This window comes from Fusarium solani, assembly GCF_023522795.1.
Source record: "Fusarium solani strain SB1 chromosome Unknown bctg00000010, whole genome shotgun sequence".
Taxonomy (NCBI): Eukaryota; Fungi; Ascomycota; class Sordariomycetes; order Hypocreales; family Nectriaceae; genus Fusarium; species Fusarium solani.
In genome coordinates, this window is record NW_027072147.1 from 2,363,176 (window position 1) to 2,377,111 (window position 13,936).

A 13,936-nucleotide genomic window follows, 5' to 3' on the forward strand; every position below is an offset into this window, starting at 1 on the left:
ATCGAAACCGAAACGGAAACAGAAGGAAACATAAAGAACGAACAAGAGAGAGAGAAATGAGAAGTGAAAATGAAAACAAAGCTTGCACACCCTGCTGTCAATCCTGCCCTTATTCCCCTCAATCTTGTTACATGAACACAGGTTGGCCGTTTCACTGATCATCCCCTTGGGTGTCAACCGTAAGTCTCAACACCCACTCTCTCTCAACCTTGGAGAGGTGGAAGCGCGGCAGGGAAACGCTGAAACCAGCCATCGGTGAAGTTGGCGTCGTCTCGGTCCATCTGATGCAGAAAAGCAGTCACCTGCCGTCTGTTGCGGGTAATCAGGGCCAAGAAACGCGGGTCATGATAGTCCTCGCCCTCTTGGGGGAGACAAAGCGCGATTCCCTGGACTCCAAGCTCATAGGTGTTCATCCATTGGAGTTCCCCAAGGAGCCGGTTCTCTTGCAAGTCGTTGAGGTTGAGCCTGGAGCAGATGGAAGCTCCTCGAGCCTCAAGCACAGCCCAGTGGAATTCATTCACTGGGCTCCAGCTGTCCTTCCATTGCTGAAGGAGTGGCCTGGATTCGGAGAGATCGATAATCCCTCGGCGGTGAAGGCCCAGGAGGTGAAAGGATCGTTGAGCCCTCTCTTCCTCCCAATTCATGCGTAGGGCATCATGAAAGAGTGCTGGGTCAATGAGTTCTCCCTCCGAATTTGTCGGTTGTTGGCCAGTGGGGTTCGTCTCCAAATTCCTCATCAGAACTCGTCGGACTATTCCGGTGACGCATCGCCTGGGGTAGCTAACAGGCCCGGCCAAGCCGTCTTCTCCCACGGGGAGGGCAACCTGGGCACTCGCTTGCTCCCAGAGGTGGTCCATGTGAGTCCAGAAGGCCTCAGGATCTGGTACAAAGCAATAGGCTGTAGCCAATTGCCGGACCTTATCGGCGAGCTCCAGGAACTCGCGGAACTTGTTCCAGTTGCCAAATGTGTCGGTGAAATAATGAAGAATGTTCCAAGCATTTGTCAGCTTGAGTCTGCTGGGTAGCAAGCATCCAGAAAAGGAGTCACCAAATGGGCGTCGCGTCTGGAAGGGTATTCTGACCAAATTAAAGGTCGTCGTCGCGATATCCATCAGCTCCAGCGGGATGTACTCCTCGAGAACTGCAGCAAAGGTATCATAGTTTCCCTCTTCCCAGTCGGCCTTTACCTGCTCCACCTTGTCCGCGATCAACGCGGATCTGGGGCTGTTTGCTCGCATGGCGTCGATGAGATTGAGGTGTTCTCCCTCGGTTCCTTCAGGGGCGACGGAAGCCGTGAGCGATGTCATCTTTGCGGTGCGAAATAATGCAGAGTAGGAACTGTGTTTGGGGGACGTCAATGCCTCTTCGGCTCGAAAGACTTGACAAAGGTCCGGTGCACTGGTAAGCTTAGTGGTTAGTATTGAGGTCCAAGTATCGCAAGGAAATAAGTATTTACCAAGCGGTATCAGGCTGTAAGATCGCTGGGAAGAACCCAGCTGGGTATTGGGAAAAGAAATGGAAGATGTGAAATGGTTGGGTAGACGAACGGTTCAAAGGGGAAAACTCGCTCGGCGGAAAGAGTACGACAGGGGAAAGAAGGTGGAGGGCGGGAAGTGAGGTTGATCGAAAGCCTGCGTAGCGGATTGTCTGCTTTGGTGTCAGAAGTGATGAAGAGAAGAGAGAAGCTCCACGAGGGAACACGGGGTATTTGTACCTTCCAAAGCCAACGGCGAGACGATCCTACGGGAACGAATGTGTCGATGAATGAGGATAACGAACCAACGGGATGAGCTCTTGTTGTGATGTAAGAGAACGAAGCTGTCGCGAGGCTGGTTTGTGCGGAAAGCAAGAAGAAGCGTCGTCTCTGTATTTTTTTTAGGCGGCGCTGTAAACGTGCGGACCTACCGGCGTTTGAATTAGTGCCAAAAGAGGTACATAAACTGCTATTGTTCACCTGTAAACGCCTATTGTTCTGCCGGCATGAATAAACCTGGGGCGTGGGTGCATCTGAATGACTGCGTTCACGCCTGTTCACGCACGTGGACAATGACGCCAAACGAATCGGGCACTGGCACTGTTGGTCTAGCACTACAAGCCTTATCTATGGACGAGGTACTGTGCCGTTAGCACGAGTGGTAGCGCAGTGGCAGGACCTGGTGAAGCTGTAGAAGTGCTTCCTTGGGGGGAAACTCTTGGCGTCTTAAGATGAGCCTCACGTCTCTGATAAGCATACCTAACTGCTAGAGACTCATTAAAGTATCTTTGGATCACGAATCTTAAGCTGAAATTCCCCGAAAGCTTCCGCTGGGTGCATCAGAAGGGAGGCGGGTTCCGGACGGCCTTTCGTTCCTAGAAACGGACCCCATAGAAGATATGTGCCCACGCGCGAATGTCAAACAAGTCTGAATACCAGTTCTTCTAAAGGCAGGTATGTCAGGCAAGGGGCTCTACGATGTCGCCGTTCGAACTGTCCCAGACATTACCATTACGCCCCAGCGATGCGCTTGACAACTTACTTCCCGCCATCAACATATCCACGATGATTGACACGATCTAGACGACCAAGAATAACCTCTCGAGGCGCCCTACGACAATGGAAATATGTCAGGATACCTGCTTGAGTCGCAGCACCTGGCTTCGGCGGCCCCCCTTTGACCCTGAGATGACCACATGTACGGGGATGATCTGTAGATGGCGTAACAGGCTCGATGGCAACAAGGTAGAGGATAGAAACCTCCCATCAGAGATTTACTTCCTTCATTTAAATTAGTCTGATCTCTTTACCGAGCATCAAGCTCACAACTAATCCGCCTGGATGAGGCAGTCAGGGGAAGCACCCCGATTCCATCACAAAGATCGCCCACGGCAGCATCTCCACCTCTTCAACCGAAGACCCAAACGTCAACGACCCTTAGCCTAGAGACAAAGGTATCAAAGGGGAAGTATTTCCAAATGTTGTGCTTGAAACTTGGAATAAGAGGCGGGAAAGCGAGGCAGGTGGCATCATGTCGCAAGCTCTGGGGATGGCTTGGTTAGCTACGAACACAACACCCACGTCACTTCGAGTATAAACCAGCCCAAGCATGATGTGAGCTGGCAAGAGACTCAAAAGGGCACCATACCATCTGCCTGCTTCAAGAACCACGATGAGACTCGCCGGAGACTTCTTCTTATACGACAGCCCCAAGACTACGCCAACACCACTCACATCCGTCAGGCGCGAGGAATCGCCTCAAAGTCAAACGGATTGGCAAACATTCTCGAGACAGCCATAAGTCAGGGCCCTCACAACACCAGTCATATCACAGCAAAGTGGGGACAAGAGAACCTGTTTGAAGTCGCAAAAGAGCATGATGAATCAATTCCTACAGTTCCTCCCAACTCGCTTCCCCCAAACCGCTTCCTCTATCTCCGCTGCATATACATTCCATCGGATACATCGCCATGCATCAATACCCGTCCCGTCCACCGCCCCAAGAACCGTGCAAGATCCTTAAAACTCCGTGTGTCGTTTCGCAAAACCAAAAACACTACATCCAGATGGTATGGGCATCAACTGTCCGGACAGTCCGAGCAATCTGGCCTTGACGAGCTTTTGGGCACTACCGGCTCGGCTACTAGCCTCGTGGTCCGCTGGAGCCGCCTCCAAAATCGGGTTCTCGGTCCGGCAGGTGCTTCTTCTCCTTGCGTCCCTTGATCACAAACTCGGACATGATCTGGATGTGATCCGCCGGGAAGTGCCAGTTGGGGAACGCGGGCACTCGCTTAAGATATTCGGGGTCAGGGGGTCCGAGAAGGTCCACCACCTCGAGTGTGTTGGTCGAATACCAGATATAGTCAATCACGTCAGCAAAGCCTGGCGTGTAGTTGGTGAACGGCATCTCATCAGCCGTGTGCTTGGTGTGGGCGTAGGCGTCTCGGAGGCTGAAGGGATGCTCGATACCGTCTCGTGTGAAGCTGCCGTACTGGAAGTTGCTCAACTCGAGATGATCCGGGGGTACTCGGCCCATGGACATCAACTCGTACACCGAAGAGTCTTCAGTCGAGTTGAAATCACCACAAACCAAAAGAGGGATCTCTGTGTTGGTCCGGTACTCCTGGCTGGGGCCCGGTTCGATTTGAGGCGTGGGAACCTCGTCGTCCGACGTTGGCAGGACAATCATCTTCTTGTCCTTCACCGCTGGCCACCTAGCATACTTCTCGGCGAGCTTGGTGACGTGCTCCATCAGGATACCCGTCTGGATAACCTTGACATCGGCCAAAGCAGAGTCCCAGGTGAGATGAACGTTGACCAAGATGATGCGAGCTCCCGTCAATCGTGACTCAAAGAAGCAGATGACGGCAATGTTGTCCTTGGGCATCACACGGTTGAAGACATCGTGCTGGTTCTTCATGTCGGGTCGGTTGATAGCAATAGTAGCAAACTCGATCAACTGCTTATCCAGCAGGATAAACTTGCTCTGCTTGTAAAAGACGGCACATCCATCTACTGACTGAGCGTCCTTTTCCGACATGGTCTTTGCTCGGGACTTGGGCCAGTGAACACCCTTGTAGTCCATTTGCGCCAGGTCGGGGCTGAGGTCCTCTTTGAAGGCATCCGTCGAGACCTCCTGAAGAGCAAGAAAGTCGGCGTCGCGGATCCGAAGCTCCTCCAAGATACAGTCCTTGCGATACTCCCAGTTGAGGGCACCCGTGGGGGTGTAGCCGTATGTCTGTGGAGTCGCATACTTGTCGCAGAGAATGTTCCATGAGAAAACCTTGATCTTTTCCAAGTTGGGTGACACATCTTCCTGAATGACGATGGGCTTGCGGGGTGCAGGAGCCAGGGGAACTGGTTTGCGTTCAGCATAAACTCTATTGTCAAGATACGTATCAACTTACTCGGAGCGCCTTCTCTCAGTGCATTGACCAGGCTCTTTGTTCCCTTCTCCATAATCTCCTGCTTCACGTCATGCTCCAGGGGGTTTCCTTCGATGCCCAGCATCTCAAGAAGGTGGAGCGATCCCAGTTCAAAAGGCAATGTCTGGATATTGTTGTTGAATAGCAGCAGCTGCTTCAGGTAGGTGCACATTCCGACTTCAGGGGGGATCTCTGAAATCTGGTTGAAGGAGGCGTCAAGATGGCGTAACTGGCGTAGCTCTCCAATTGCGTTGGGCAGTCGAGTGAGCTTGTTTGAAGCAATGTATAGCTCGTTCAGGAACTGATACCTGAAAAGCTCCGGTGCCAAGTTTCGCAGACCCTGGCCGCTCATGTCCATATTATGCCAATCCTGGCGCCGGGTCTCCTTCTCCACGGGCGCGGGACGCCGTCGGTCAACACTATCGTTCTCGCTATCCGCCTGGGCGCGCACGGTGGTGGGCGGAGGGCCGCCAATGCCTCTGTTTTCCGACGCCTTGAGCCTAGCATAGTAGTGCGGTTGTTGTTGATCGGTCATGGCAGCATGCGCTCGCTCAGCCTCCTTGTGCATCCTCAATTGCTCCTGCCACATCTCGTTCGGGGGTGCTTGTCCTCGCGTTGTCGCCGAATGCCCATTCTGGAGAGCGCTCGCATTGAAAGGACTCGAGTTTGAGAGTACGCCCGAGGCGAAGCTCGAGTGGTGGCTCAATCCATTGGCGTTGGGCATGCCATGGTCATGCTGAAGCCCCTGGTGGTGTTGGGTCTGAGAAGGGTGTTGATGTTGGGAGTGTTGGAAGTTGTACAGCAGGTTGGGCATGCCTCGCCCGGCGCCATTGATCCGGGCATGTTGACCTTGCCCGGAGTGTTGGGTAAACATCCCGGCAGGGGTATTTCAGTCTGATGGTGGGTTATAGATTTGGGGGTGGTTTTGGTAACTGCGCCGGCGAGCAGCACGGCAGCAGGTGGCGCTTTTCGGCAGTCTTTATCGATGGTGGGGGGTGTATCAAGCGACTGGACCAGCTCATCGGCCGTCGAGTGAACGCGATAGGTTGGGTTGGTGCGATTCGCGATCGTAGTGGCGCGGGGGACTCGACAAGTGTGGAGTGACTCGACACCTCACCCAAGATTCAAAAGGAGAGATGGCAATAGTAGCTCGCGTTTGCGCATGGGCCCGTCGGGTCAGCCGCTCTGCGTGTGCAGTTTCGTGGTGAAGAATTCCGGCTCGAATGTCGATTCGTCGCAGGTCAAGAGCTCATCGAAAGGTCGTGTCGCAGCGGTTTCCGGGGAAGGCTGGGGTGTTTTGGTGTTTATCCGGCAGTTTAGAATAAGCCACAGCCGTTGGAGCGACGGTGCTTTCGGAGGCAAGAGGAGGATCGCGAGGAGTATGCGAGAGTCAAGAAATGCAGCTACAAAGACATGTCAGTCAAAGCTTGAGGCAAAGGTCATCATGGGAGGGGATCCAAGCTTTTGCGACACGTGGAGGTGTCCTCAGCTCATGCAGGGACCACACACAGAAAAGAGCGAACGCAGCAATGCGAAATATTCACTGTAAGGTCAACTGATACTTGGACAGAAGAGTAGTGGGCGATATCAAGAGAGCATCCGGGTCGTGACTGTGATGCTGGTGGCACTGCGACGAGGGACGAGTGCCGGAGCGAGCGATATGGAATCACGTGCAACTGCTCCGCATCTCGATGGCTCGTGCGGCTGAAAGGTCACGTGCAGCCTTATTGAGCCTTGAAGGGCGAGCTCAGTAGGGCAACAACAACCACAACTCACCTAGCACTGACAGAAAACACAGAAACATGAATAGAAATTGCTTCACCTTGGACAATCGCAAGTTTTCGACCTTTTTCTCGCATCCAAGAGATGGTTACGCATCGTGATCCGAGTTTGCATTCATCGAATTCACACAACTCTTCTGCCCAGCCTGCAGCTACAACAACCAACTCCGTACAAGCATTGCGGGTGCGGGACTGACCAGGATTCTCGCAGCATCTCAAGCGTCTATCTCGATGGCATCGACAGGGACAGAAACAGCGCACAGGCCTCGTCACTCCCACAGCATTCCATGAAAACGGTCTGAAAACATGAGTTCGAAACCTCCCAGAGCAAGTCCAGCGCTGCAAGAAGACCGTCGGGTAGGAACTGGGATTCCGCAACCACAACAGAGACGCAATGAGTTCAACTCCTCAACGAAAGCGATGGCGCCTTCAGCTCCGGGCGGAAGCGTTTCGATCAAGCTTGTTTATTGGCGTTTTGCCGACGCGATTTGATCCACTAGGACAAGCCGCACCCATTTTCGGGGCCTTCTTCGAATGAGGCCTGGGCCGACAAGCTAGGCCAAGCATTGCCCGAGTCAGGCTTCTCCAACTAGCGACTGCATTCGATGTTCGGTCAATGCCATTCAAATTGCAATCACGGTCCTCCCGACGGTGCTTCCGAACAATTGGAACTTGCCAAAACATCGCGAAAAGCAGCATGGGGCTGATCGCAAAACTCCGGAATGAAGAGTTCCATCTCTGACGTCCTAAGCATGCACGAGTCCGGATTGCTGGGCCTCTTAGGCAACAACAAACCCGCCTGGGTGTGACACCTCTACTAATCTGCCGAAAATAGCACCGTTCTCCCAGGAAAAGTGGTGCAACCAGTGGCACGAGGACCGTGAGCCTATTTGTGCCGTTCCGTGCTTGCTTTCAGACAACCTGAGCTCTCCTGAATACGGTCCGTGGGAAGAGGCTGTTTGAGACTCGAAGCGCGGTTGCAAATCGAAGCCTCGGTGTCTCGGCTAGCAATCATTCAGGCGACCCGCCATGGAGAAGAGATGCATTCGATCACCCATCGTGCAGGTCACTGGGACACTCGGACAAGGCTGATCCTAGCAGCAATGCCAAAGTCGCATCACCATGTCCGTTGCAGATTGCGCCGGTCGCAGTTCGAGTCGAGTTGCAGGACGGATCCTTTGGGCATGGATATTAATATTCCAACCGCTATAGAAGACGCTGATGACGGGCTTCACCAGCCACGACCCCCTCGGGCCAACCAAACAGGCCTCGGGACGCCCTGGCGCCAGGCTGAGGTTGATAATTCGATACGCGTCAATAGCACATCAGCGACCCGGATGATGGGCGGGAAAAGGGCCTCTCATGTGCGGGGGAGAGCCAACGGACGGCCGCCGCTCCACACCCCAGAACCCAGACTCGCTCCGCAGTCGAATGGGAATCTGGCTCTACAGGGCTAATGACAGCCGAATTGTCCGTCCGTGGTAGGAAAAAGCATCGCCCCCGGGAGAAGCAGGTGAGGAGAGGAGGGGAGGGGAGGATGCGTGCGTCCCTACTCTTCTCGTCGGGTTCCGTATATAGAATGTGACTGCTGCCGCCGCCCTCTGCCGCGACCTGAAACTCTACAGTTGGCTTGCCATCCGCTCCGCCGTATGCAAACCGCGCCAAACTCTATCACCCGCGACAGTGACTCGTTTTCAGCGCGAGTGCCGGTCCTGCTGTTCTGTTTGAGGCGTCGACGCCAGAGCCCCTTCAGGCGAGAGGGTTCACTGTACGGTATCGGTCTGACATTTGACACGGGAGGCGCTGGTCGCCAGCTCGCTCAACTTGACAGGGCCAAGCATCACGGGGGCCGTACTGCCCGAGAAGCGACGCCATCATCGCAGACTACTAGATCGGGCTGGTCTCACCATAGAGTCGGAGGCTACGGCAGCGTCAACGCCTTATCCAAACAGCCTGACGGCGTCCAAGACACAATCATCGAGGGCGTGAAAGATGACAGCCACGCCAGCGCGCCTCTACCAGGAAGACAACCACCCGGGCGCGCAACTCGACGAGCAAACAAGTGCCAACGGATAGGAGGATCCACGGTTGCGAGCGCTTCCGATACATCACATTTGGCAGGCCATCTGCCCGAAATACACGTTTCAGTTCTCGCCTCTGGTGGTTGGTTTTACACCGATCATCTCTATCGGCGGCATACGATACGACAGTACCATTCGGGTCACGTTTGACGGAAGGATCTGTTTCGAAGCCGGGTCGGGTCCCAGCAGTTCCAAACGGATAAGAGGCACCGTTTCCGAAATCATCTCCTGACGTCGTCTGTCTCCGTCTGGTCAACGGTCCGTCCTCCCAAGAACGGGTAGGGCACGATCAGCTGCTGCTGAGCATCGACAAAAGGGCCAAAGCAACGCAAGGCAGGGGGCTTCCTCATCTTGGATCAGCCAGACCGACCAGTGCCCAGTGTTGTTTCCCCTGCACGGTCAGCGCCCTAGTAGGGGATTCCTTCCGGGAGGCAATCCGGGCCAGGTCCGGGCTTCATAACCCAGTTCCGCGGTCGGAGAAGGGTTCTAGAAGCACCAGCTTTCGGCGAAGGCGGTGGATACGGCCAGGCACAGGACGCTCGCAGACTCTGCAGGACAGCAGCAATTGGGTGCCGCGGTTCCAGCGTCTTTCTTTAGCGGCGGTGGAACGCCTCAGCCACCCCTGTTTTCTTGGGCTTGGGTAGGGTACCGCACCGCACACGGAGGTAGCCCTGGCCTAACCCCCCTCCATCGGCCAGCTTGCGCCAAAGAGGATAGCCCAGGACCGTGACAATGTCGGAATGGAGCGGATTTATCTACGCCTCTGCCGCCCCTTTACCCACCTTCAGTCGACGGACGCAGGGTGAAAAGGAGTGGCAGCGCCCCGAGACTCCCCCACGATCCAATTCGGCCTCACAAGACCCCAACCGCAGTCGACGTCCGTTTCGACACACGAGGACGTCCAGCGGCAGCCAGGGTAGCCGCTCGTCGCACGAGTCGTCCCTGCTGCATTCCAGCAGCCCCGCCGTGGGGGAAGACGACACCCATCACTCTCGTCCTCAGTCCAAGGTGGTGTCATCTGACTCGCGCGTGCCTACTACCTTGACCTCGACCGTGAGCTCTTCCAACAAATCTCTCCTGAGTCTTGGGACCGGCAGCACAGCTTCGTCCATCTTCTTCAACCGACCTCTGGTGGCTGCCGACAAGAACCGCCAGCGCGACCGTCAGAATCGCCATCGTCGCCCCGAAACACCCTCGTCTGCTTCTGTTGATCTGAAAAATGTCGCCATGTATTCCGAGCTGGATGCCAGTAACAAGCCCATGTCGGGCGTCACCAAGCAGATAAACCTTTCCTTTCCACGAACCGACTCTGTATCATCGGCCAGCGGCACCACGATACTATCAACACACACCATGACCTCAACTGACCCTGCCAACTCGACCGAGAACCCCGCCACAAAACCCTTTGTCGTCCGCAATGGACGCACCTACTTTAACGACCCTGGTGCAGCCTATCCTCTCCCCGCCGACCTGACCGAGCTCCATCGACAGTCCCTCCGAACGCTGCTCTTGATACAAGTCTATGGCGCGCCCGTGGTTACCCCATCACTGAGGGTGAATCCGCCACAGCGCGTGTTGGAGCTGGGATGTGGTACTGGGTTCTGGAGTATGATGTGCCACCGGTACTTTAAGGAGCGAGGCCACAGCGGGATCTCATTCACAGGCGTCGACATCGCGCCCCTGGCCCCGGGGAGCCCTGGGTCACCAGCCGAGCTTTGCAAGCCCGACAAGGACATGAATTGGCGGTTCGTCCAGCACGATCTTCGTCAGTTCCCCTGGCCTTTTGCAGAGGAGGAATTTGACCTCATCATGGTTAAAGACTCGTGCATGATGGTCCCCAGTCATGTCTACCAGCTCTTCATCGAGGAGTACCTACGCATGCTCAAGCCTGGCGGTGTGATTGAGATATGGGACAGCGACCCGACGTTCCGTATGCTTCGACCACATGTGCCCAGCGCGGTACCCGGCTCCAATGAAGCGGAGGAGCATGAAGCAGCTCTGGACCTCGGCGCCTATCTGATGACACCAAAGACACCACTCTCAGCACCACTGAACGCATTTCTAGTCGAGTACAATACCTGGCTATCACGTGCTCTCGAGGCTCGGCAACTTTCGCCTGTGCCTTGCTCTCTCATCAAGGCCTACCTTATGCAGGAAGCCGAGATTTTGACCGAGATCCGATCGAAGCGGTTGGCTATTCCCCTAAGCGAAGTCCGATGGGAGCGAGAGGGCGTCGGCGGTGTTGTCACCAAGGACGGCAAATCGTACGTGGAGATGAAGGCCAAGTCAACGCCGCACCAGAAGGTCGAGAAGAAGACCTTGACAGCAGGGCAAGCCGCGCTACGCAAGACTGCTCTGCTGACGGCTGCGCAGCTGGTGCAGGCGCTGGAACCGATTCTCCGAGAAGCGAGCGGCAAGAGCCAGGACGAGTGGGATGTCTGGCTCAGCAAGATGATGGCGGACCTTATGAGCGAGAGTGGGACAAGTTGGGGAGAGTGCTTGGAGGTGGGAGCATGGACAGCGAAGAAGAGACTCGTTCCCGCTGGTTAAGCCACGGGGGCATCACACAAAAGCAAAGAAAGTCACCCACGTGGGTGACAGCAGACGATCTGGCAATAGTTTCTATCTGATGCCAGGGCTGGAATGCTCCCGCGGTCACAACGTGGGGGCACATGTCCTATATCCCGATACGGCTTGGCTATTCGACTACTCCGTCACGATCTCTCTCTCAACTTCCTCACGCCTTTCGATACCAGCATCTTCTACATACCCCCTTTACGCGTCGGCATCATACCGTTTTCTCAAAGTGCGATACCTTTTTAAATAGTACCTATACCCAGATGATTAGCAAATATAGCAAGGACCAGGCTTGGAATTTTGGCAGGGGATGGGCGAGGTTGGAGAATGGAAGAGGATGAAAGGATGAGAATATGTTTTTTCTGGACATGGCTTGCCTCGGGACAAATGAGGTTTCTTGGATATTTTCTTTTGCTCGTGTGAACAGGAACACCGAGACGCTGATGCCGTACATACTCGTGCTGTTTTCGGCTTGCAGCTTTTTTGCCATGATTTATGGAGGCTTTTTGATGAGGTGGTTTGGACGGATGGGTGGGAAAATGATATGAATTTGGGTAGTGTTTTCCGAATAGACGGATGAATTGATGCTTGAACCAACATCTTGATGGCCAAACATGAAGGGATGCCCCGTGAGAAGACAGTTGTTGGTGAAGCGAGTGAGTCCGCTCGCACGTAGCACATTCAACAAGAAAGGAACAACCTCACTTACAATGCTTCGATCTCTGCAACAAGTCAGTACGTGTGATACATGAGTCTGGCTAGGGGATCTCACCCTTCTTGACGTATTCAGCCTGCGCAATGCCCTGCCGGATCTTGTCCTCGTCGCGCTCAGCAGCCTTGGAGATGAAGGCCTTGTGTAGACGAGGACGAAAGTAGTCGAAGCCGAGGGGGTATTCTCGGCCAAGATATAGCAGCTCTACCGAGGCGTCAGTGTAACCCCTCGATGGAGAGCCGAGCTTGAGGTTCTCAGACCTTTGTAGATGGCAATGACTTGCCGTCGTAACTCGGGGTTAAGACTCGCCATCTCGCGTCTGCATGATCCAACGCCCACAGGTTCAATAGCACTACTTCAAGTATGAAGCCGAATGTATGATGCCGAGTCGACATGTCCCTCCCCAGGTTGTGGCTCAACCACCCCCGCATCGCCACATCAGCCTCCACCCATGCAAGGCTACCTCAAGTTATTCCACCCCGCTACAGCTTCAGCCACAAACCAACCTTTCCAAACAACCTCCCAGCATCAAACCACCCACCAAGATACGCCCAATTGACCGTTCACCATGGCTCCGAAACCTCCTGCGAGATTATTTTCCCGGCGCTCAACACCCGCAACAAGAGTCTTTCCGAATCTCCGGAACATCCAGCCCGGCCTGCAGCCGCGGCGAGGCGGCATCCCCAAGGACCCGAACGATGCGGACAGGAGGAAGAGCCTGCGCTCCATGTACCAGGACATGGGCGTCATGGTGTACTCAGGTATCAGTACGGGGCAGGTCAACAGGATCGGCGACGTGCTGAATGAGGCTACCAAGCCGAGTTTTCGGCTGAGCATGCCCCCGAAGGATCAGGGCGATGCCAGTTTTGACAAGTTCACCATGTACCGGCTGCAGACGGAGGAGTGGCATGTCGATCATGTTTTCAAGCCCAAGGTTTGTTGAAGCCGAATTGATTTTTTTCTGTTGTGCTGGTACGGGTGCTGACTTGTTTCTTCTCTTCCCAGCGTGGATCCATCACTATCGAAGGGTTGTTCGACTTGGCTCTCAAGGCGGCGCGGCAATGGACAGGCCATATCTTGGAAAAGGCCGAGGGCGTAGAGTCATTGAGGGGCTCTTTTGGGTTTACAGAAACAGAAGTGAGAATAGCATACGACTCTACCAACCGTGGCGGTGTCATCCATGTAAGTCACTACTGCTCTCCCTTGGAGCGAATGCCAGACCAACATGACGCAGCACACAGTAAACGGACCCCGACGTCTCCCCGTTGAGGCATACGTCCTCGCAGCAGGAGGAAACAAGTTCTCACTTATGGTGAACCTCGTCACCGCCGGCATGAGGAAATCCCTCGGGAGGGTAAACATCAACCTTGTGCCATACAATAAACGAAATGCCCGTCTCGACATACCGACGTGGGAGTCGACGGTGAAAGAAATATTCAAACTCGCCCCGAACGACTGTGTCTCTGATGCTTCGCTGCTACGGGAGACAATGGACAGCTTTTATAAGCTGGAGCGTGAGGTTTGGGACGATATCTACTTGAAGGAGGCTGAGGCCAAAGCCAAAAAGGAGGAAGAGGCAAAAGCCCAAGTGGAGGAGGAAGAAGCCGAGTCTCAAACTAAAAAGCCAGAAGAGATCGACGCTCAGCCAGAGCAAAACAGTGCTGAGCCTTCCACCAAAAGTTGAGGACATGAGCCTTGAGTTCGGGAGAGATATTGTACCATAACAGCATACATCCACTGCTTGCGAGAGCAAGCCAGCAGAGACAAAATCACATCAAAGAAATGGGGTCATCTAGAGACGTCAGTTTTGTTCAAAGCTCGATACGATCCCCGTATCTCACCGTGCTCACCTTCACAAGCCCTGCTCACCTTGACGATACCCCATG

General features: G+C 54.5%; 5 protein-coding genes across 5 annotated transcripts; 2 read left to right on the forward strand and 3 right to left on the reverse strand.

The window, feature by feature from the left end:
• Positions 1-203: 203 nt before the first annotated feature.
• On the reverse strand, positions 204-1,307 carry MRS44_014817 (uncharacterized protein; the record flags this gene model as incomplete). Its single annotated transcript, XM_046278856.2, has 1 exon — positions 204-1,307. The coding sequence occupies one exon, from the start codon at positions 1,305-1,307 to the stop codon at positions 204-206; it is 1,104 nt and encodes a 367-aa protein (XP_046127910.2).
• Positions 1,308-3,617: 2,310 nt separating this feature from the next.
• On the reverse strand, positions 3,618-5,773 carry MRS44_014818 (uncharacterized protein; the record flags this gene model as incomplete). The annotated part of the gene is made up of 2 exons (XM_046284682.2): positions 3,618-4,831; positions 4,882-5,773. 2 exons carry the CDS (start codon positions 5,771-5,773, stop codon positions 3,618-3,620), a joined length of 2,106 nt encoding a protein of 701 aa, XP_046127911.1.
• Positions 5,774-9,493: 3,720 nt separating this feature from the next.
• Positions 9,494-11,311, forward strand: MRS44_014819 (uncharacterized protein; the record flags this gene model as incomplete). The annotated part of the gene is made up of 1 exon (XM_046284683.2): positions 9,494-11,311. One exon carries the CDS (start codon positions 9,494-9,496, stop codon positions 11,309-11,311), a length of 1,818 nt encoding a protein of 605 aa, XP_046127912.1.
• A 732-nt stretch (positions 11,312-12,043) lies between these two features.
• MRS44_014820 (uncharacterized protein) lies at positions 12,044-12,362 on the reverse strand (the record flags this gene model as incomplete). Its single annotated transcript, XM_046281549.1, has 3 exons — positions 12,044-12,060; positions 12,111-12,254; positions 12,311-12,362. 3 exons carry the CDS (start codon positions 12,360-12,362, stop codon positions 12,044-12,046), a joined length of 213 nt encoding a protein of 70 aa, XP_046127913.1.
• A 256-nt stretch (positions 12,363-12,618) lies between these two features.
• MRS44_014821 (uncharacterized protein) lies at positions 12,619-13,734 on the forward strand (the record flags this gene model as incomplete). Its single annotated transcript, XM_046277232.2, has 3 exons — positions 12,619-12,984; positions 13,056-13,232; positions 13,285-13,734. 3 exons carry the CDS (start codon positions 12,619-12,621, stop codon positions 13,732-13,734), a joined length of 993 nt encoding a protein of 330 aa, XP_046127914.2.
• Between the last annotated feature and the right edge of the window lie 202 nt (positions 13,735-13,936).